Source organism: Lethenteron reissneri, chromosome 36 (genome assembly GCF_015708825.2).
Source record: "Lethenteron reissneri isolate LAM-NWPU_2019-01 chromosome 36, ASM1570882v1, whole genome shotgun sequence".
NCBI classification, from domain to species: Eukaryota; Metazoa; Chordata; class Hyperoartia; order Petromyzontiformes; family Petromyzontidae; genus Lethenteron; species Lethenteron reissneri.
In genome coordinates, this window is record NC_083814.1 from 6,398,598 (window position 1) to 6,420,451 (window position 21,854).

Consider the following 21,854-nt stretch of genomic DNA (forward strand, 5'->3'; position numbering starts at 1 on the left):
TTTATTTCCCTATTTACGTGACTTTACCGAAAGAACCAAGAATACAATGTTCACCTCATATTCTTGGTTCTTTCGGTAAAGTCACGTAGAAGGGAAATAATAAAATAATAAAAACATAAAACTATATATTTTTTATTGTTTTAATAATAAAAAGAATAATACAAATTTATTGTTTTAACAATAACATTTTTATTGTTTTATATATATATTTTTTATATTTTTTAATTTCCCTTCTACGTGACTTTACCGAAAGAACCAAGAATACAACGTTCACCTCATATTCTTGGTTCTTTCGGTAAAGTCACGTAGAAGGGAAATTATAAAATAATAGAAATATAAAACAAATTTTTATTGTTTTAATAATAAAAAGAATAATACATATTTATTGTTTTAACAATAAAAATGTTATTGCTTTATATTTCTATTATTTTATTATTTCCATTCTACGTGACTTTACCGAAAAAAACAAGAATATGAATCTCCTGCAGTCACGAAAGCTTTAAATCAAAACGTTCACCTCGCTTAAATTATTTTTGTTAACGTTATTTTTTAATTTGTTACAGGGATTTGTTTTTTGTGTAACTATTTAATTCGTTTATGTTTGTTCTTTGCTTACTTAACCGGTGGTTGGGGGGGGGGGGAGAACAACCTTAATATTTTTTATATTTTCAGGAGGTTCCTTGCCACGTTGTCTCTGCAAGGGGCACGACGATGTCGCTGTGTGTGGATCTGCCGTGGGGAGCGCAGTGGCGACCCCCCCCAGCTCGATTCCCACTCACGGACAACACCGGAGACGATTATCTGAACCGGGCCTCCCCTAGGTCGACTCAGCCTCAAACGAGCGTGAGTGAAATAATAAAAAAGAAACATTTAGCATAATGAAATGTATTTTATTATGTTACATTTTTTCTTATTTTATTATAAAAAGAAATTATTATTATTTTAATCTTTTTAAATTTTATTATGTTTTTTATTTATTTATTTTACTATAAAAATAAAACATAATAAAATGTATTTTATCATGCTTTATTAGTTTTTTATTTCCCTTCTACGTCACTTTACCGAAAGAACCAAGAAGATGAATCCCTGCAGTCACGCTCACATTTAAATCTAAATGTGAGCGTGAGTGAGTCGTCTGCCGTGAGTGAGTCGCCTTGTGTCCCATCCACCGCCACGTGCGGCAGTGGCAGCAGCCGCCAGCTTCAATGGTGAGCGCCTTCCACTTCACCTCCCGCGTTCTCCGCTAATGCAGCGGCGTCGCTTCTTCCTCCTCCTCCCCCTCCTCTGTGACTGTCGTCGTGTAGCCCCGTGCCGACCACAGCGCGCTCATGACGGCCCCTTGCCTCGTCTGTGCCGCGAACGAAGTGAAATGTCACTCGCGGCGACGAGGCCTAGCGGCGGTCGCAGCCTACGGTGTTGCCTGGATTTTCTTACGGGCTGCTTTGGGCCTGGCAGCCCCCCCCCCCGCCCCCCCCTCCACCCCGGAATGTAAAGATATCGAATGTTCTCTTAAACGAAACGATGCTCTCCTTGACGCTTTCGTGCATTCAGTAGATTAGCAGATACTTGTTTTCTGCGGGGGAGGGAGGGGAGTGGTATATATTTCAAATCATGATGGTTATACTGGTAGGAACCTCTGGTTACACCAGCCCACAGGGGATTAGTGTCCGTCCGTCGTGCAGGGAGGGGCTGGGTGGGCAGGGTGGGGCTGGGTGGGGAGGGGCTGGGTGGGCAGGGTGGGGCTGGGTGGGGAGGGGCTGGGTGGGCAGGGTGGGGCTGGGTGGGGGGTGAGGCTGGGTGGGGAGGGGCTGGTCACCTCGTGGTGCCCTTATAAAACTCAACGTTTCACCTACTCACGCCGGCTTGTGCCCGCCCTCACAGTCAGGAATATTTGCGGAATACACCACGCCGCCGTTGACCCTGGCCATTGACCGAGCAACCCAACGTTCCTACCAGCTCCCTCCGCAGGAATGTGTTATGCGGTATCGTATCATCAAATAAGAACCTACGGGCCCGGCCGGCGAAGGGAGGCCCTCATTCAGCATTAGATTGACAAAACGTCCGTGCATGTTCGTGTCTTAATTAACCTCCTCCGATTGCCAGGCATCATGGATAATTATTTAGCCATAACACAGGATTCCATCGCATTACCTCAGCAATCCACCTACCCCATATGGTTGGTGTACCGCTTGTAAACCATCACTGGAGGCGAGGGTTGGCGGACCACACAAATGCTGTGAAACTCCCTGTCGGGAGGAAGGGAGTATACAAACAAGTGGACACACCTCCCTCCACCTGTCATCTCTCCCGGGATAGAGTGTTGCCCCCTCGCACGCGTGGGGTTTTCTCCGGGTGCTCCGGTTTCCTCCCACGCTTACCAATTCGTTGAAAACATCTCTCAGGTAAACCCTCAATGCAGGACGCTCCTAGAAGAGTCCTTGGATACATGAACAATGCGAACACGGCAAAGAGTTGCGGTGACGTCGCTGTCAACGAGTTGATGTTGCTTTTCGATTGTTATATATATATTTTTTACATCCCAGGAGCCACAGCAGCAGTCGGGAGAGGGCGGTGACCAGTACAAATTGGCCAAAGAGAAGCTGGAAAGCTGGCTCAACCGCAGCATGAAAATACGCATGAGCGACGGGCGCACGCTCGTGGGGTCCTTCCTTTGCACTGACCGCGACTGTAATGTCATCCTCGGCTCGGCGCAGGAGTACCTCAAAGGCACCGGTAATATCACTCGTTCATTTGTGTTCAATTTCACCGTTCGTCAGTTTGAACCCGACAAACAATGGAATGTGCCGAGGCCTTAAATATCAAATTTACCAGGCTTGTTGGGTCTTTCTCTTCCCCGGCCGCTGCGGGGTGGATTTCCACACAGCTCTCTCATTGACATGCTCATTTCTCTGCTCCAGCAGACCCATCTCTCTCTCTGCCTCACCCCCTTCCCCTCCCCTCTCTATTTAAGGCCTCGGCACAGAGGCGTTGGGTCTCTGTGTGTCTATGTTGTGTGTCTCTGTGTTGTCTCGTTCTGCTTGTGTGTCTGTCTGTGTCTCCGTGTCTGTGTTTTGTCTCTCTCTCAAATTTAGCAATCTTTGAAAGAACATAATCAACCAGGTAAGGTGCTGACTGTTGTGTTAGCCGACTCCCTGTGTTGGATTGCATTGTATTTCTAAGTTCACTAGGTTTATTTTCTACCTGATGACGATTGCTTGTGTTGCAATTTTCTTTCTAATTGACTTTACCGAATCAACCAAAAAACGTTGGCAATAACACTGCCAGAAAGAGTAAAATATTCAAGAGGTGAGTGACATTTCCAGCAATGTCCCTTATGTATGCACGTATGTTTAACTTGTTGTTAAAAATACGATCAGATTTTAATCCAGATTGAGTATTCAATATTGATTTAAAAGTTACATAGCTCAAAAGCATTGTCACCTATGAAAATGTGACATTGCTTTAAATGTCGCATTTTTTTCCTGTTTAAGGAAGTATTTTCGGTTTGTTGAGTTTTTGTTCAGTTCCGAAAGTAGATGGGAGATGGTTTTAATTAATTAAACTATATATATGTAGAGGAGTAGAGGAGAGTGGTGGCGTCGTGTGCGCTGTCCGGTGCGATGACATCACGGGACGTGGGGTCGCACGCGCTGGGCAGTGCACGTGACGTCACGCCTCCTAGGGTATTTAAGGGATACCCCGTGACGTAAGCGGGGTCACTATAGGAACGGGGATAGTAAACAGGGTGAAGAGGGAACCAGGGATAGTGAGAGGGATCGAATAGGGAGTCTGGGGAGAAGCCGGTGGTAGCCGTAGAGGTGCTTCTCTCTCCGGTCGGTGGAGTCGGCAGACTCCACGATCCGACACGAGAGAGAGAGACCGGAGCTAGCCGGCAGGGACCCGGACTCAGAGTAGGACCCCTAGCCCCTGGGAGTTGTGTACCCTGCTGTGTAGTATTGATAAGTGTTAATAAACCCTGGCGGAAGCCCCTAACTTACCTACCGTCTCCGAGTACGTCCGTCGGAACTACTCAACATATGTATCCAGGAAAGCCAAAATTGTGCCTGAGACTCTTCCTGCATTGTGACGTTTATGCAGTTGCATTGATGAAGAAACCTGAATATTTAGTTTTCATCGTGTAAGCTTGACTGTGACCTTGAACGTGATTTGTTGGTAGTAGGCAAAAAGAGATCAAAATAGCACGTGTTTGCATGCTTGTGTGTGTTTACATACAGAACCATCTTCACAAGGGGAAGCACGAGTATTGGGTCTCGCCATGGTGCCTGGGCATCACATTCTCTCCATCGAGGTGGAGACGAATAGCAGACACCCCCCTGACATGTGATGAAGCGACATCTCTTGACCGCAGACTTGGGACTTGAATTCCCATAATTTACACCTTTTAAAACATTAGCATTTGAAACAGAGTTCTGTGCTTATTGCCGATAATGCTCTGCTTGGCCACTCCTTAACTGGAATGCAACTGTTCAAACTCTTTGGTTCTTTCGGTAAAGTCACGTCGGTATAAAATAAAATAAATCACGACGTTTCAGGCGCAACATTAGATGTACATCTGATGTACATCAGGTGATGATGGATGCTTGTGTTGCGCCCGAAACGTCGCGATTTATTTTATTTTATACCTGTAACTTTACTGAAAGAACCAGAGAGTCTGGATTCCTGCAGTCACGAAAGCTTCAAATCCATGTTGCAACTGTTCAAGTTAAGGTGGCCATGGTATGCGTTTATTCATGTGTTCCAATAAGTGCCGATACATACTGTAATGACGCTTTAAAAGCAGAATGGAGAATACTTTGTGATATGTTAAGTGATCTGAGGCACATCAGCACCCACTCACGTTATAAGAATATGTTTTTGAAGTGTAATGTTTGCCAAAGGTTTGGGGATAGTTCCTCAAGTATCGTGCTTTTGCAGTACCTTCTGATTTGAGCATTAAGACCCTGTGATTTATAAAGAGGAGTTGGCAACAATGATGACATTAGTGTTGGTATCATGCTCATGTGTTAGACATTGCGTCCGCAATATCAATAAAAAGTATTTTTTTTTATGATTACATGTGCTTAATGGATCCAGTTTCTCGAGACTGGTATAAATAATGGCAATTCATACACAACCTTGGAAATCTTGAGTATACACTAGGAAGTGAAATGGCACGTTTTGAATATTGTCAGTGTACATAAGTTATTGTTTTCTATCAATGTATTGTTTACATGCGAAAGTGTCTCAAAGAGATATAAGATTGTCTAAATAATAGGTTACGTTTTGATGGAAAGGCACGTCAATGGAAACTAAGGCAAAGATTATGAACGTTATGAAGTGAATAAAAGAAACATCTTTGCATCAGTGTATATTTACAGTACTCATGGTTAATTGGACTGACCTCTTAAACCTTAAAATGTAATGTTACTTTATAGAGAACGCATTTAACTTTATACTTTGGCACCACGTATGTATGAATTAGCGAAAACATTATTTATTTTTATGAAAACTTTTTATTTCGCATTTAATACTTGGACAGACTGCATGTAGTAACTTTTTTGGAACTATTGTACGGTACTACATTTGGCTAGAAATTAATACGTACATTTTTTTAAAGCAACTGCTTTATAATAAAGCTGCATATGTCCTGTATACACGTAACTTTCTACAATACTTCCAGTACACGTTTACAATTGAAGTGCATATTTAACATCCTTAAAATTACATCTTTCTCAAATCGCACTTTTAATCTCGAAAATTGGTGCATCTGTACATCTTTAACTTAAAACTGTGCGTTACATGTAGTGATTCACAATGTACAAGGATCGCGATAAGATGAATGAAACGCCCATAAGATACATTATGTAAATTTTCATGTCAAATCCAAAGTTTTAATCACTTGCCATGTCCGAAGGAGCCATCTGTATTGAGGGAATAAAAAAAGCTTTGGGAATTATACTAATAATTCATTGTGAGAAAAGGGTGACCTGAAAAGTAAGATCTTATTCTTTTACGTACTTGGTAGATACGTTAGGTTCTCAACTTTTTGAACCACGCATGAACATTCACATGTAAATATGTAGCGCCTCAATGGTATATAGTATGCAAGTCGTTTTCACCCCTTCATTTTTCCATCAATCCTTGGTTATGATAAATGCTTACCCCAATGTCCTGTTACATTACTTTCACTACATCCTTTCAGAATCGGCTCTCCATTATTAAAAACTGTTCCTAAATAAGAGTTTTTCATTTGCTAAAGAGACAATTTATATTACATTGTGCAATTTAGAAAATAAAAGTGGAGTAGATGGGGACAGGCCCTTAGTAATAATACAGCAATTCATGGCACTTGTGTCAATCTATTGTTGATGAAGGCCTCCCTCTGTCTTGCCAGCTATGAGAATAATGTGACCATACTTTACGAAAGCTGGACATTGCGAGTTGAAGGGCAGGTCAGGACCGATTCGGTTACTCAATTGTTTATTTGCAATGGCAGTTTTAAGAACATTAAAAATGTAGAATTTATTTAAAGCTTTCGTGAATGCAGGGGATTCATATTATTGGTTCTTTCGGTAAAGTCACGTGACTTTACCGAAAGAACTATGAATATTAAAAATGTAATTTATATAAAAGAACCCTACATTTTTTATGTTATAAACATGTTGCACATTCACACCCAGTGACTGGCAGAGTACCAACTATCACAGGCACAAACATGGCAAAATACGCAATTAAACTAACACCAAATATTTAACATTTTTTATTGCATTAAAAACATTGGGGCGAGCTCTGAAACTATATGTGATTACATGATTCCATTTGTAATGCGGGTATTCAAATCTGGTAATTTTCAATTATCTTCAGGGCTGGGCAGAGCTACATTGAGTGGAAATGTGTTTGTAACATTTGGCGACTGAGATCAGAGCAATATATTTAATATACTGCAGGACTTGTTTTGTATCATAATGGGTAACCTGGGGCTTAAACATATAAAACAAATACTGGCTCAGTGCTTTGTATGGAAGCCAGATTCTGAAAATCATGACCAAGAAAATGGTATCCTGCCTTAATTATAAAAAAACCTGCTATAGAATGGAAAATACAATACAGGGTACACAGTTTTCTATGCCCGCTGTCTAAAATGCAACACGATGACCGTTAAGTCAAACTTTTCAAAATAGAATATTGTTAATCAATTCTATCAATTATTAAAACAAAGCTTTAATGTGACGACATAGGACTGCATTGAAATAAGATAAACATTGACACAGCCACCTTTGTAAAGACACTACATTCATATATGCCTCACCTTTTCGTGGGAATAAGCGGTGGGAAGAAATTATTGTTAAACATGCCAAGGCTTATCGTATTGCGATAAGAAATGAGATATCCGTTTCTCATCACTGCACAATCAACTTCAAATTAAATAGCATGAGGTGCATAGGTAGCGGCGATAATGTCAAATACAAAAGCTATTGTTACTGCCGATATTGTTCCTGCCGATAATGCCTTTAAGCAACAAAATCTATACATTGTAATCAACGTAATTAAAGTGTCACAATGACCCCTACTGAATACTTTATTTACAGCATATGTATTACATATATTCGTAGCGTTATCAAAGACGTCGCATCGCAATTGTGCTGTCCTGTGGCAAGGCACATGGGGCAAGCATCGTTCAGAGCTGCGTAAAGATCGCAGTGTCGCAAGAGAACGTGGCTTCTAAAAAAAAGACTTCACATCGACGACCAAACATCTCAACACGCCATCAAACAGTGCTCTTTCAGCCTTCGATAATCACGGCTATCTACAGACAAATGCAACAACTGGCACACTTAAAACGCATTTACAATGCAATAATTCGCATCAGGTAATCAGTTGACTCGACTTAAGGCCTCCTCGCTCACAATACACGACGACGTTTGACATCAGGCGACCACAAAAGATCTGCGATCGGTTGAATGAAATGACTTAAGTGATATTATCAATTAGCTTGCAATGGAAAGCACTGTGAGCCAAGTGACAGTCGCTTAAGGAATTGTATGCAACATTGTTACTGGGCTCCGTGTTCCAAATTAACCATCTCATTAAGTGGCACCCAGAGACACTTTCATCATATCAAATGAACCCACCAAGTCCAGCTAGTGCTGTAAGTAAATCATACCAACACCGTACATCCCAGATTCATGCAGATTATTGTAAAACACAGTGTAAACTTGGTGAATTTTAATTTCCACTTTGCTGCTGATATTTTTTGTTTTGGCATGTATACATGTAAACGAGTATGCAAGGTGTTTATCGCTTATTATTTGTAAGTAAAACACTGGAACACGTGTGTGCAGGGGGTACAACACTTCACTACACCTCGTTTCCACAAACAGCCACCTCGATTCGTCTTGCACCCGAGTTGACCAGATTTCTCCCAGAACTCCCAGCTGACGGACATCGCGATGGATATTATTTTACAATCGAGACTGGCAGTCAGCATATGGCAGAGGAAAAAAAGGAAGGTTTTGAGCCTCGACTTGAACAGGAGCGGGGAGTCGGCAGCAATGATGGCTGGGGCAAGGTGCTTCCCCGGACTACGGAGAAAGCCTTTGGCGCTTGAGTGGAGATTGCATGCAAGGGAGTAGAGGGATGTGAGGATGGAGAGGGGTTGGTGAGGGCAAGTCCATGGAGGATCTTGAATATGGTGAGTGCAATGTTGCAGTTGATTAAGGATTGGCACACAGTGGGTGGCTAAGTGCATTCGGGTGACTTCTCATTTATGGGTGCGAAGTTAGGCACTGACTTATCACATCATCCGGAGTTTAGACAGGCATTTGAAGAAACTGGAATGCCCAGCCTAACAAGTTAGACCGATCCCTTCTTAAATACAGTATTTTCCTACGTGGAAGGAAACTGGAATGCCCAGCCTGACACTCGACATCCACACAAACAGGTCGGCAACCTTCTTGCTGTACTGCCACCCACTGACCACCGCCCCAGCCCCGGTGCAATGGGGAGTCTCGCACACACCATCAAATTCACTCGGACCCCCCTTCATCCTCGGGCAGTCGCCCCAACTGGGGGACACATTCATCCCCTTCGTTTGCGGAAGACTCCCCCACAAGTTTCTCACACTATTGTGGGGACGCCGTAGCTGCAACCGTCGTCGTCGTCGCCGTCGTCGCCACCGTCGTCGCCACCGCCGTCGCCACCGCCGCCGTCACCGCCGCCCTCCACGGAGGTCAGGAGACACTCGCGCTCACGCACATTCTCCTCCCGCACGCTGCCACTTGCCACGGGCTCCACCACCCGGCTCGGGAACCAGCCGCGCTGGCGATCGGACATGCGCTCGCCCTCGTACCAGCCTGCCAGGCGCACGCATGCACGCACGCAGTTAGGAGCGGCGAGCTGTCGCCCGTCACGAGCGCACGGTTCGGGTTTTTACTGCGTCTTTAGAAAGCCCACGACCAAGGTCACGCAGAATTCTGCCCGATGTGGATGTTGAGGTTGGGTGTAGAGGCTTTTGACACGGTTAGCATGGTTGGCTACGTACGGTGTGAAAGAAGTTCAACATACACACAAGCCTCAACACATTTGTTAATGACACTGTGTGGCCTGACAGCAGCTCTTTGGTTATTTCGGTAAGGTCACGTAGAAAGAGAAAATAATAAATGAAATAATAGCTATAATAATAATAGCGCTATTATTGCTATAATAATAGCGCTATTATAAAATTTATTATTTTCTCTTTCTACGTGACTTTACTGAAAGAACCAAAGACTAATTCCTGCAGTCACGAAAGCTCCAAATCAAGTTCATGTACAGCAGGTTGTAATAGGCCACTGTGGGGGGCTCTGCGGTGAGCTGCAGTAGGCAGTGCAGCAAAACAATGTCGCTCTGTACTTCTATGCTCCCATGGTTATGCTCCCTGCCTTCACTAACTGGCACGTACCACCATGGCAAAGCGTGGTCAAACAACCCCCTTGATCCGCACCGCATAGGAAGGCCCTCAGCCAGCAGCAGATTGACACAAGCGCTGCGCTTGTTGTGTGCACCTCCGATTAGCACACACATGTGTGCACGTACAGCAGAGGTCGCAACCGGGTACCCGATACCCGGCTACCCATACCCGGGTAGCCGCGTTTGCGACCCTGGTGCGGCCGGGTACGGGTACGGGTAGGCCGTGAGTCACTGGTAAGTAACTGTTTGTCACTCATTTCCCAACGTCTTGTCTCTTCTCACAATTCAAGTTCCTAGAATCAACCCACCCGCGCCTGCAACATGGCTTCATCCCAGAGGTCGCAATCAGGTACCCGATACCCGTACCCTACCCGTACCCGGCCGGGTACGGGTAGGGTACGGGTACCCGTTTGCGACCCTAGAGCGGCCGGGTACGGGTAAGGAATCAAAACCCGTTTGCGACCTCTGGCGTACAGCCGAAGCAGCCTCTACACAGGGCAACTGCTGCTCACTTCCAAAGCACGCAGGGAGGGTCTCCGCCCCCCTCCCCCCAGGTCGCTCACCATCCGTGGTCTTGCGCAGGATGAAGAAGGAGTCGGCAAAATCCAGCGTCATCTCGTCGGCCTCCTGAGCTTTGTAAGGCTTGATGCAGCAGACCTGCTCGCAGTCCGCTGTGCATACGGTGTTGTGTGTGTGTGGGTCAAACTGAAACACTTTTAGCAGGTAAGGCACACCGAGTTAAATAGCTATTTTTTTTCCCAGAAGCGACCTGGCCACAAATAATTGCTCAACGAAGCGGCTTGTCATCCTGTGGATATTTATAGCAGTCAAATACTCGGAACGCATGGCGATTCTAGATGTGGAGGGAAACACTGTAGGACCCGAAGAAAAATCCACGCAACCATAGGGAGAGAGAGACATGCAAACTCCAAATATACAGGCGTCAGGGTCGGGATCGAACCCACGACCTCCTGCATACCAGGTGAGGGAGTTAAGATCTCGCCACATTGTGGAGTGTTAGTGTAGCGGTAAGCACGCTGCGCTACAAACCCCGCAAACATAGTTCATGACTAACACCAGTGACGATTATCTGAACCAATCCTGGGCTCCCCTAGGTCGATTCAGCCTCATACGAGTACCTGGTGCGGTGTGTAAACAATTTAACTCGGGAGACAAAGGTGGCCGGGCATGGTGCTGGCCACCTCCTCCCTCGTGTGCCTTGCCGGCGTTCATAGGTGCTCGCTAACAACACTGCCCCAGCAGCCTGCAAAGGCTACACAGGGGATCTTTGTCTTCGAACAGCAGGAAAAATAAATTAGATGAATTGGAAAATAAAGTACAATGTCGATTAGCACAGATGGCTACGTATGGTGCAAGCGAAGTTCAACGTACATAAATAAATACAAGAAGCATATTGGGATGGAAAATCCCAAGGGGCCGAACGAATGCAACAACGGGACTTTGAGATTTTTTTTCTTTTCAAATCGGTGGCCGCGCACAGCGCCCCAAAGGTCCAAAATGCCCAGTGACCAGCAACAAATGGCACCTGAAGGTGTCATGTTCTATAGACATTTACACGTTTGACCTTGTCACAGTCATGTATCCTCCATCTCGCGTACATTCGCCAACTTCTTGAGTACAGTAGAGCATATTACGATGTTTAAAGCAGTTTGCGCCTAATTTGTGTTCAATACACTCTGCATACATAATGACGCAACTTTCTTTTTCTCCAGGTGTTCACATATCCAACATTTTCAAGTAACCACTCAGAGAGCCTTTTTTCCCCCCCTCAGCAAGTTGGATATTCGAGTTGATATATTCCATCAAAAATGCCGTGAGTGTCTCTTAGCCATATTTAAAAAAAAAAGTAGTTTGTGTCTGGACATGCATGACACCCTATGGTGGCTATACCCTTGGCCTAATGTTCCCCCCCTCCCCTATAAAAATATATATTATCTCTGTAATCGAGACAGGAACTTCCCCAGACCACAGGCTCTCTCTCTCTCTTGACTGACCATAGAAGCCATACGCCTCCGACGGTGTTTTGTTCCGCTTCGGATTGATGGCAGTGATCCATCGCTTCTGCTCATTCCTGCACAACGACAAAAAGGAGACAACCATTGCTTGAGAAAAACTCAAAGCAAGAGAGGATACGAGATTTGTTTTTTGTCAATTACGAGCCATCCTCCGCAACATCACGGAATGAACAGAGGGAGGCAACGAGTCATGGACACTAAGTTCGGGTGAAGTTAAGGCAAAAGCTCTCCCTCCTGCTGAAACCAACAATCGGGGTCATCTGGTCCAACACCATATGAGACTGGGCTCTAAAGAAAGCTGTCTCGGGTGTGGACCAATCAATTTCAAGGACAGTGCATACATTATCAGAGTTATGTTTTTTTGTTTGCATTCCGACTGCAGATATTGTGGTCAATGCAAACATGACTCCTTGTAAAAAAGGTGTCAGTTTTGTTGCCAGATAAAAGGGTAAAAAACCAATTATCATAATCGGGTGAAAATGATTTCCACCGACGTCCCTGAACCAGTGGTAGAAATTCCACATTCCTAGGCCAGGGGGGACCCATCTATTCATGAAAGTGGTAATCGTTTCATCAGAACCCCAGAGGGAAGATGATGGGCTGAGTCAGTCCAAATATTAAAACTTTTCAAGTGAGTGCTCTGCCAACAGCATCACTCACAGAGGAGTGGTCACATTTTTTATTGATTTTCGAAGGCCACTGGGAGTCCAGCATAAGTGTCATTATCTATAACAGGTTTTTTGGGTTAGATCGCGTAAATATATAAATGTGTCGTTAAACCCGCCACCACCCGACACAGCCAATTAGTAAGGTTTGTCACGTAAACAGAACATGCCAAATTCGCTACTAGTACAGCACACCGGTGCATTGGAGAGCCAAGCCACACCATTTACAATCTGAGTACTTGTGTCATTATTGATACCGTGTACTAGTGTCAATATAATGATACTAATACGCGTAATTATTTTGACACTTATTAGTGCCATTATATCAGAAAGATTTGATGTGACTGCATTTGCCGGTGCAAGGCGGAATTATTTGAGTGAGACCTGAGGGCAAGGTGGCAGGGATGCGGTGGAACGAGATGTGAGGACAGTGGAGTTGACAAGAGAAGAGGCACAGAACAGAAGGAGCATAAACCATCATCAGGCGAACTCCGGTCATCCTTGCAGCAACATCTTCTGGCTGGCCATCGAACAAAGTTGGTCGCCGAATGGTACGTTTTCAGATCCGCTTCTGCGGCCGTCTGGAAGGCTCTTTCCTTCTGATATTAGGAAGCCGCTGGAGCTATGCACTTTTATAGATTGAAAACGAATTTGTCTAGAACTGATTAGCAGTTGGCTACGTATTGTGCAAAAGAAGTTGAACGTACATACATAACACATGGGGACAGAAAATCGAAGCGGCCAAACCCATACAATAAAGGGACTTTGAGCTTCTCTTTTTCAAATCAAAGTGGCCGAGCACAGGGCCCCCAAGGTCCAAAACGCCAAGCGGCCAGCAACAAACGACACCACTGAAGGCTTAATAGACAAAGAGTGAACACGTTTCTTGAAACGAGCATTATTGTAAGAACTTGGTAAGAGAGATGATCAGAGGACTTGGAATAAGGAAGAGGGAGGAATGACGGAGTTGCCGAGCGTGCGACCCACTCCGATTGCGCCTTGAGGATGAACGCCTTGCGCCTCTTGCGATTGTCCAAGTTAACCTTGAGGTGGACAAGATGCCTGTGGTTCTGGATGGGCTGCTGCTCGTTCACCGACACGGCCGTCAGCTCCGCGTGCTCAAACACCAGAAAGCGTGTCCCGGCACTGCAGCAAACACAGCCGGGGGGGGGGGGGGGGGGGGCACACGGCATGAAAACCGGCGGGGGCTGGAGGCTTAAGACATTTGGTGGGGCGGCGGTGCTGGCACTGAGGTGGCTGTGGGAATGTGGGGGGGGGGGGCAGGGGGGACGGGGGGGGGAAGGATTGAACCCACGACCTCCTGCGTACCAGCCAAAGGAGTTAACATCTCGCCTCTGCAGTGTCCCAAATTGCTATAAATAGGTTTCCTTCGCTCGACGTGGGTTCGGTTTGTGGGATTTCGTGCCGTATACGCGACTAAACCTATTTCTACCCAATATTCGCGATAAGCGGTTAGAAGTTACTCTACATGCGGCTATGCGGACGGACATGGGACAACATTGTGAGTGTACTGTATGTATCTTCTGTGCGCTACTCAGCAGGCAGCCGTCTCGTGCGGCTTAGCTTTGTGCGCCAATTATTTTTGCAACGCACCTCCCGCAAAAGGCGAGGGAAACCTGTAAACTCGTAACCGGGCGGGGGCCTTTCTCGCTGCTTTTACATCGGGCCCCATTTAATTCCACGCACGAGGGGTCCGTGCCCACTACGCTACGTCGCTGTAATGCCCCGCTGCGCTCTCCCCGCGACGCGCTTTTCCTTTGCCACTCGTTCGGCGACGAGGCTTCAAAAACCCTGGTGGACACCTGCAAGCGATTCATGGGGGTAAGAAATCGAATGAAACGTGCAGGAAGTAAAAAAATATGATAATTGGTTTTTTACCCTTCTATCTGGCAACAAAACTGACACATTTTTTTTTTGTCTCGGGTGTGGACCAATCAACTTCAAGGACAGTGCATACATTATCAGAGTTATGTTTTTTGTTTGCATTATGACTGCAGGTATTGTGGTCTATGCAAACATGACTCCTTGTAAAAAAGGTGTCAGTTTTGTTGCCAGATAGAAGGGTAAATAACCAATTATCAATTGCGAGCTCACTCCTTCTTGCGAGCGAAGAGCAGGAGGTCGGTGAAGAGGAACAGGTAGAGAGGCTTGAAGCTGACTTTGCTGCTGCGGAGAGTCATGCTCTGCGCCTGGTGCATCTCCATCAGCTCTCCCTGCTTGTAGAGCCATCGCGAGTGCGATATGATCGGCACCGACTGCACGCGCGCGAAAAAAGCCAGAAGGCACACACGGACGACGTTCTGCCGTATCGCCCCTTACAGACTGCTGCTAGGTAGCAGGCAAGCGCTGCCCCTGCTGGCCACCGTCACTTACGGCTCGCGAATCGGAGCGGCTCACTTCGCGGCGGCCGTGGGGCAACGTGGCAACGCAATTCCCGTCGTCGTGGCGGCGTGCACAAAGGTGCACAGGGGGGGGGGGGCGATGTGACGCGTGTCCGAAAGGGAAGGGGGGGGGGGAAATGTGGCGCATACCTTGTCCTTGAACTCGAGCGTTTTCTCGATGTGAATGAGCTCCTCCGTCCGGCTCATCTTGAGAATACCGTCGTTGCACTCCATGATGCACTGCGGCAAGGGTGGACGGGGGGACGGGTGGGGCAGCATTGGCGCGAGACTCCTCCGCTGCCGTCCAACACGGCAACGGCGCTAATCCGGCACCATTAACCTCTTTCCCATTCCAATGGCGTACGCGTGTACGTCATCAGCCGTTCTTACAATTCCGTTCCGATGGCGTGCGTGTTCCAATGACGTACGTACGTGTGCATCATCGGAACTAAATCGGAAGAAAAACTAAAATAAAATAACTTGATCGGTGCCGAGGCTCTCACAAGGCCATGCGGGAGGGCGTGTGGCACAGTTTGGCGCCGGCTGTCGTAGAGTTGCGGTCGTGTCGCTACAGGTTCTCTGCGGTGAGTACAATGTCTTCAAAAACAGCGGCAATATGCCTCTAAATAAAGTTTACGCTAACCGCTTGCATGTTCTAAGATTCAACGGTGAACGGGCCCCACCCTGAAACTTGCATTAATCTCGGAAAGAGAAAAGGTTAACTTGCTCACTGTCGTGCCTGATGCATGTGAAAACCGCTGGTGGGCTCAGCTGTCGGGGTGCACGATTTATCACTGGGTTACGAGGTTGGACAGGAAGTGGCAGTACAGAAAAAGTATTCTGAGCCCCCTCTGCACGGACCCTGTGAGTGTTATTACCTCCTGTGAGTGTTATTACCTCCTGTGTGTGGGATTTCTCTGGGTTTCCTCATTTCCTCCCTCAAGCCAAAGACTCATTACAAATGGAATTGGAAAAAACATCTCAATAAAGGACGCTGCTGAAAAAAAGAATTTAGAGACTTTGTCCTGAATAAATGGTGTAATGATGACTTGGTGGTAACTTCTTTATGACACGAATTTTGATCACGTTGATGTGACACTAGTGATTGTAAGTTTCGGTTGGTCGTGAGTGCAAAATCCAGGTCGGAATGACATAATATTCAACCTAAAAACTAAATTCAATTTCACATCCTTCATGGACGCTGCATTGGCAAATTATTTGATGATGCTGCTGCTGCTGCACTGACAGTGGTGCACAAGCACAAATTAACCAAAAAAACTCACCACGTTCGTTCATAACAATTCCTTGAACGGCATCACACACTCCCCAAAATATTGCCTATTCTATTTTTTTTAACAGGTAAGGCCCACTGAGCTGTATAGATCTTTTTCAGAAGCAACCTGGCCACAAATGATAGTTCAGCAAAGTGGCTTATGATGTGGAAATTTAGAGCAGCCAAATATTATTCTTTTTATGACATCGTTTTCCTTCACAAAAGCCGATATGAAGCACAAGTAACTCGCACTGGAGCGATGATTTTACGACCCACACATTAAGCGTGCGAACAAGATGTGTGTCATTCAGGAAAGATTGCGATCTTAACTTTTTACCATTTCCAATTGCTTGCTAGCCCTCTGCGCGTTCTGGTATCTTTGCGTGCCTTTCTCCGTCCTCTTGAGGATATTCTGAAAAAATACAAGAGCAGAACAGGATGTAAATATATACGTGCCAGGCCATGGGACTCGTTTGTCAAACGGCCCTCACGTGGCAGCGCCTCTCTCACCTCCACCAGCAGCTTGAGGCGCGTGATGCGCTGGAAGGGCAGCAGGAGGAAGGACGACAGCGGGAGGTTCTTGCAGCGGGGTTCACTGATCAGCCTGGTCGAGAATCTGACTGAACTGTGGCGTTTCATTTCTGCACCCGCAGACAAAATATATAAAGATCCCCCCCCCCCCCCCTCGCAAGTTAAGAAGGCGGTAGGCATGTGACGGGTCATGCAAGGTGTTAACTACCTCACCTGGTACGTAGGAGGTCGTGGGTTCAATCCCGACCCTGACGCCTGTAGAGTTTAGTTTGCATGCTGCGTCGAACTAACGCGCACATCTCGGAGAGATATGCGCCCGACTGTTGATGAACGGTGTGTATCAAAGCTGGTCCAGAGTTTTCTTGTACTTGTGCGTGTGTGAGTGCGAGCACATGTGTGACTGCCAGCGCGTGTGCGCGTGAGTTGCGTGTGTGGGGAGCGAAGGACTCACGAGAGCGTGCGTAGCGCCCGCTCCTGGTAGGGCTGGTTGGTGATGTACTTGACGTAGCAGCGGAAGTTCTTGGCCGCGTGATTGTACACGATGTCGCACACGTCCGAGATCTCCACGCTCTGACCCAGGCGCTCCTCAAGCTCCGCGAGCATTCTTCGACATCATCGGTGACAACGATGACAAAAACAATATCATCATCGTCGTCATCAAGTCATCGACATTATCAACATCATCATCATTATCATCGTCACCATCATCAGTCATCATCATAACCATCATTATCATCATCCTCATTATCTTCATCATCATCAATGCCATCTTAGCTATCACAACCACCATCACGATCCTACGTGATCTATGGTATCATAATTACCATCATTAACCATCATCTCTTTATAATTAGGAGGAGTGGGGGAGGAGGAGGGGGGGGGGGAGAAGGAGGGGGAGGAGGAGGGGAGGAGGGAGGAGGAGGGGGAGGAGGAGGGGAGGAGGGGGGAAGGGGGAGAATGAGAAGAAGTGGCGGCCCGAGCCGGTGCCCTCACCTCTCGCTCACTGCCTTCACCTCCTGGAGGTTGGAGAAGACGAAGTGTCTCTGCGAGGAGGGGAGCACCTCGTTCACGTCAGGGTTGTCGATGAACACCTCCGTGGCGACGCGCAGACTCCGCAAGTACGACGCTTCTGACGTGATCAACTCGAACATGGCCTGGGCGCAAGCAGGGAGCGGTGCAAACACCCAACACGTTCACCGTAGTCGCGCGTATATTTACAAAAGCACGCCCTACGCCAACTAAAGCCGTGCGCTACCGCCCTCCGTCCGTCCGTCCGCCACTATGCACGGAACTCGAGTTTAGATTTGCTTCTAGATTTGAAGCTTTCGTGACTGCAAGGATTCATACTCTTAGGTTTTTTCGTGTAAAGTCACGTAGGTAAAAAATAAAATTAAAAGTTAATAAAAGTAATAATGGAAATAAAATAAAATAATAAATCACGAGGTTTTCGGAGGCAACACAAGTCCTCGTCATCAGGTGGGACCATCACAGCTAAAATTACTGCATCAAGTGAGGAAAATTCCAAAAAACCAGCCCTTAAATACAAGTTAAAGGGGGAGGGGCTTATCTGAATGTGGTGACCAGGGAATGGAACGTGGGGGTGGTGGGCGGGGCTACAAGAGAAATTGGTCAACGTCGACCTGTGCAAGAAAACGGAGCTACAAGAGAGATTTGCTGTTCGGGACTCGCCCTCTTGAACACCGGCTACATTGATCGTGGGGGAAAGAGGTGACAAATATCTTCCGAACTATTTTCTGTTTTAGACGACGAGGCTAGTCATGAAACTGCCAATCGGCAGAGTAATCGATTGTGCGGCCCAGCGGTGGGTCTCGTGGCTCGCGATCGGACGGTTGTGAGTTCAACACCCGGTCCGGGTTGGGGTAGGGGGGAGGGGTTTGACGCAGCCCCTGCCATCCCCTCCGGGGGTTCACAAAATGAGAACCACTTTGTGTGGCAGTCAACAACGTCCCGATCCACAAATACGAAAGAGGCATCACAGCGATGATACACTCCGCTGCCCCTGACGCGGTTATCTGGCTTGACCACCTCAATGTGCAATTGTTGCTCTGCATCTACATCAGCCAATACGAAAGAAGCACAACGCTGGTGCTATGGATATACTTCCCCCCGCCACATTCATGCGGAATTTCCACCACCACCGGTCCAGGCCTGTAATCGGGAGATGAACAATCCAACCGTCTCAAAGCTCGTTTGAGATGAGAAATGACCGACTCATCGATTCGCGAAATAATTGGATGGCCCCGGCTCTAAGCGATCGGGAAGCTGTCGCACAACACGTGGTGGGGGCGGGATGGAGGGGGCGGTGCAAAGTACCTCCTGCAGCTTGATCTGCTCTTGGGTCATCGTGGAGAGGAGGTGGCTGCTCTGCACCTCGGGCAGCAGTGTGCCAAAACTCGAACACGGGGCCCTTCTCCGGTGGCCTGGGGGTGTCCAGGGATGGCCCGGGGTGGACGGGCGGCGCGCAGATCGCCGGCACCGCGCCATTCGATTGCTGCGGAGGGAGCTCGAGGGGGCCCTTGACCGACGGGAGGAGATGAAGAACTGTCACGCGCGGTGCGCGGTCGGAGTCGCGGCAAACAGAATCCGAGCGACGTTTGTTTTTATACTTCCGCGATGTGGCACCACCCTCTAAAATAAATTCGGCACGACCCTGACGAGTAGTGATGTTTAAGTCGGGCAGAGAATGCAGCGAGTTCTTGCGATTCGGCTCCTGTGGGATTGCCCATATATCATTTAGCATTGAGGATGCTGCTGTGGTTGTAACGGTTATCACACTGAACTCCAAATGTCGCTAAGTTCTCAACGGCGCAGCAGTTGAGACGCTGCTGCAAGTTTCTTGAATGCACCCTCCGCCTCTGTTCACCGAGCAGCAGTCGATGGGTAGGTCGCATACATGGTGGGGTAAAGTGTGGGCAACTCTCACCTCTTCCAACGCGTCTGGTCGGCGTGGAAGAGTAGGTCATATAGTCTCTCAAGAAGGGCTGTCTCTGGTGTAGGCCAATCAGTTTCAAAGACAATGCAAATATTATCAGAGCATGTTTGTTTTGCATGTTCTGCCACAAGTACTTCATGTGGTTAATGCAGACTTGATGCCTTGCAAAAGGCATCTATTTGGTGATTGAACATCTTTACACAACTCCTGTTTTATTGGCAGAGAGGTGTAAAACCTATTCTTATTTTTTCATCATTTTGGATACTGGCACAAAGCTCCCATAGTTAGTCTCTCAGAGCGTTTCTCTGGAGCTCCCCTCTAGTGGAGGTCCTTCCTTGCTTAGCATTGTGTCCTGACAATTACACATACGCGTGTGCTTCTAGACCATGGGAAACACTCACCAATTGGCTGAAAACACCTACATAAAGCTAACAAATAAGATTACCATGATTATGATTGTTACTTCGCGTAATTAACCACGGGCGTTTCTGGCTGCAAATGTTACCGTTGTGGAGTCCTGTAGTCCCAGACACGGCTGTCGTACTGGTGGCGAGCTTCTGCCGCTCCTATCGCTGCTGCCATTGTTGTTGTCCAGCGTTATGGACGCCACCAGCTGCTGAAAGTGGCCATGCAACTCGGTGCCTCCCTCCCCGTCGTGGCACCGCTGCCGTAGCAGCGTCTGCACGATGGTCTCGGTGCGGTATTCCTGATACAGACACTCTGCGGGACAATGAGAAACGCACAAAAGGACACTCGGGACATCGCAGTAGAGGACAAGCCCGCTACTTGCGGACATGATGTGTGCGTTGTGTGAGCGTGTGTGTGCGACTGAGAATGCGTGCGTGAGTGTGTGAGCTATACGGGGGGGGGGGGGGGGGTGGAGGGAGATCTTTGTCTTTCGTGCAGAGCGTCCGAGTGAGGGGTGAGCAGTGCCCAAGTGTGCATTGAGGAAGAGGCACTCACCAGAGTTCATCGTCAGCCTGAGCCTCGGTATGGCGATGGCAACGCCACTGCCCGCGCCCAACAGGGGTCCCAACCTGCACATGGGGAGCGGCGTGAGCTTCACCGTTCGCAAGTACGCGCCCTTCGCAAACGCCGATCGTAAAAGGCCCGAACGCAGAAGATCTCTGGGTTTGATCTTTCACGAAGCTCACGATTCACCATAAACGGCATCCAACTGCACACACCGTGGCAGATGCGGATACTGGATGCACAAATGTCGAATTAAAAACTCTCCGGTAGTGTGCGACCGCGGTCATCCAGACCGGACCGTGCAACGTATAGCGACGCAGTGCCCGATGCACAGATACAAAGGAGACATCACGGCGAAACATTCCGCTGCTCCCGACCCGGTTATCTGGCTTGAACACCTGAATGTGCACTTGTAGTCGTTGTTCTGCATCTACATCAGGCATATGGAAGAATAAAATAATAATAATGATAAGAAGAAGAGAAGAAAAGAAGAAGAGACGAAAAGAAGAAGACGAAAGAAAGAAGCAGTAGAGAAGAGAAGACTAAGAGAACCGCTCTATGCTGCCCCGGTGAACCGCGAGGGTCTTCAAGAGCGGCGGCAGCGGTGACTTGTGGCGCCGTCTCGTTATACAGAATCATCAGAATCTTTATTTAGACCGGAGGAGGAATCCGATGGGCTATGAAGCTCTGTTTCGCACATGTCCAGTATGGGTGGGTCAGCGAGTCACAACAGCAAACAATTCACGAAAAACAACGATAGGAGTGCAAAAGTCACTAAAGTCATTAAATAATGAAATTATTATTTTACAAGTCCAATTTATCAAGCTTGGGGGGGGGGGCAAGGCAGCAAAAAAACAACAACAACAACAGTCCCAGACCACACCAAGGGAACAACAACGCCACACAGTCGTCGTAGTCCCTCAATAACGCGCAGAGCTGTTGCGCCACTTGTCCGCTAGAGACGGGGATGAATGGCCGCGCCTGCGATCTCCCACCGTCTCGTCACCGTGTCCGACAGCGAGCGCTCTCCCCTCCGCTGTTCACTTCAACACCCGTCTCTTCGAGACTCGCAGC

At 47.4% G+C, this 21,854-nt stretch overlaps 2 protein-coding genes across 2 annotated transcripts; one reads left to right on the forward strand and one right to left on the reverse strand.

The window, feature by feature from the left end:
• Positions 1 to 1,156: 1,156 nt before the first annotated feature.
• NAA38 (N-alpha-acetyltransferase 38, NatC auxiliary subunit) lies at positions 1,157 to 5,367 on the forward strand. Its single transcript, XM_061565951.1, has 3 exons — positions 1,157 to 1,208; positions 2,544 to 2,733; positions 4,236 to 5,367. Exons 1-3 carry the CDS (start codon positions 1,206 to 1,208, stop codon positions 4,343 to 4,345), a joined length of 303 nt encoding a protein of 100 aa, XP_061421935.1. The 5' UTR covers positions 1,157 to 1,205; the 3' UTR covers positions 4,346 to 5,367.
• Positions 5,368 to 5,501: 134 nt separating this feature from the next.
• On the reverse strand, positions 5,502 to 20,845 carry LOC133351054 (ephexin-1-like). Its single transcript, XM_061565949.1, is given in 14 exon segments — positions 5,502 to 9,353; positions 10,512 to 10,619; positions 11,964 to 12,040; positions 13,637 to 13,795; positions 14,765 to 14,925; positions 15,202 to 15,291; positions 16,662 to 16,736; positions 16,835 to 16,930; positions 16,932 to 16,965; positions 17,307 to 17,459; positions 17,849 to 18,009; positions 19,190 to 19,391; positions 20,314 to 20,528; positions 20,772 to 20,845. Coding segments are annotated over 13 exon segments (1,629 nt in total). The 5' UTR covers positions 20,391 to 20,528; positions 20,772 to 20,845; the 3' UTR covers positions 5,502 to 9,117.
• Positions 20,846 to 21,854: the final 1,009 nt, after the last annotated feature.

Coding starts and splice junctions, on each gene's coding strand:
- NAA38 (XM_061565951.1), top strand. Junction 2,734..4,235: donor GGAGTACCTCAAAGGCACCG/GTAATATCACTC, acceptor GTTTACATACAG/AACCATCTTCACAAGGGGAA.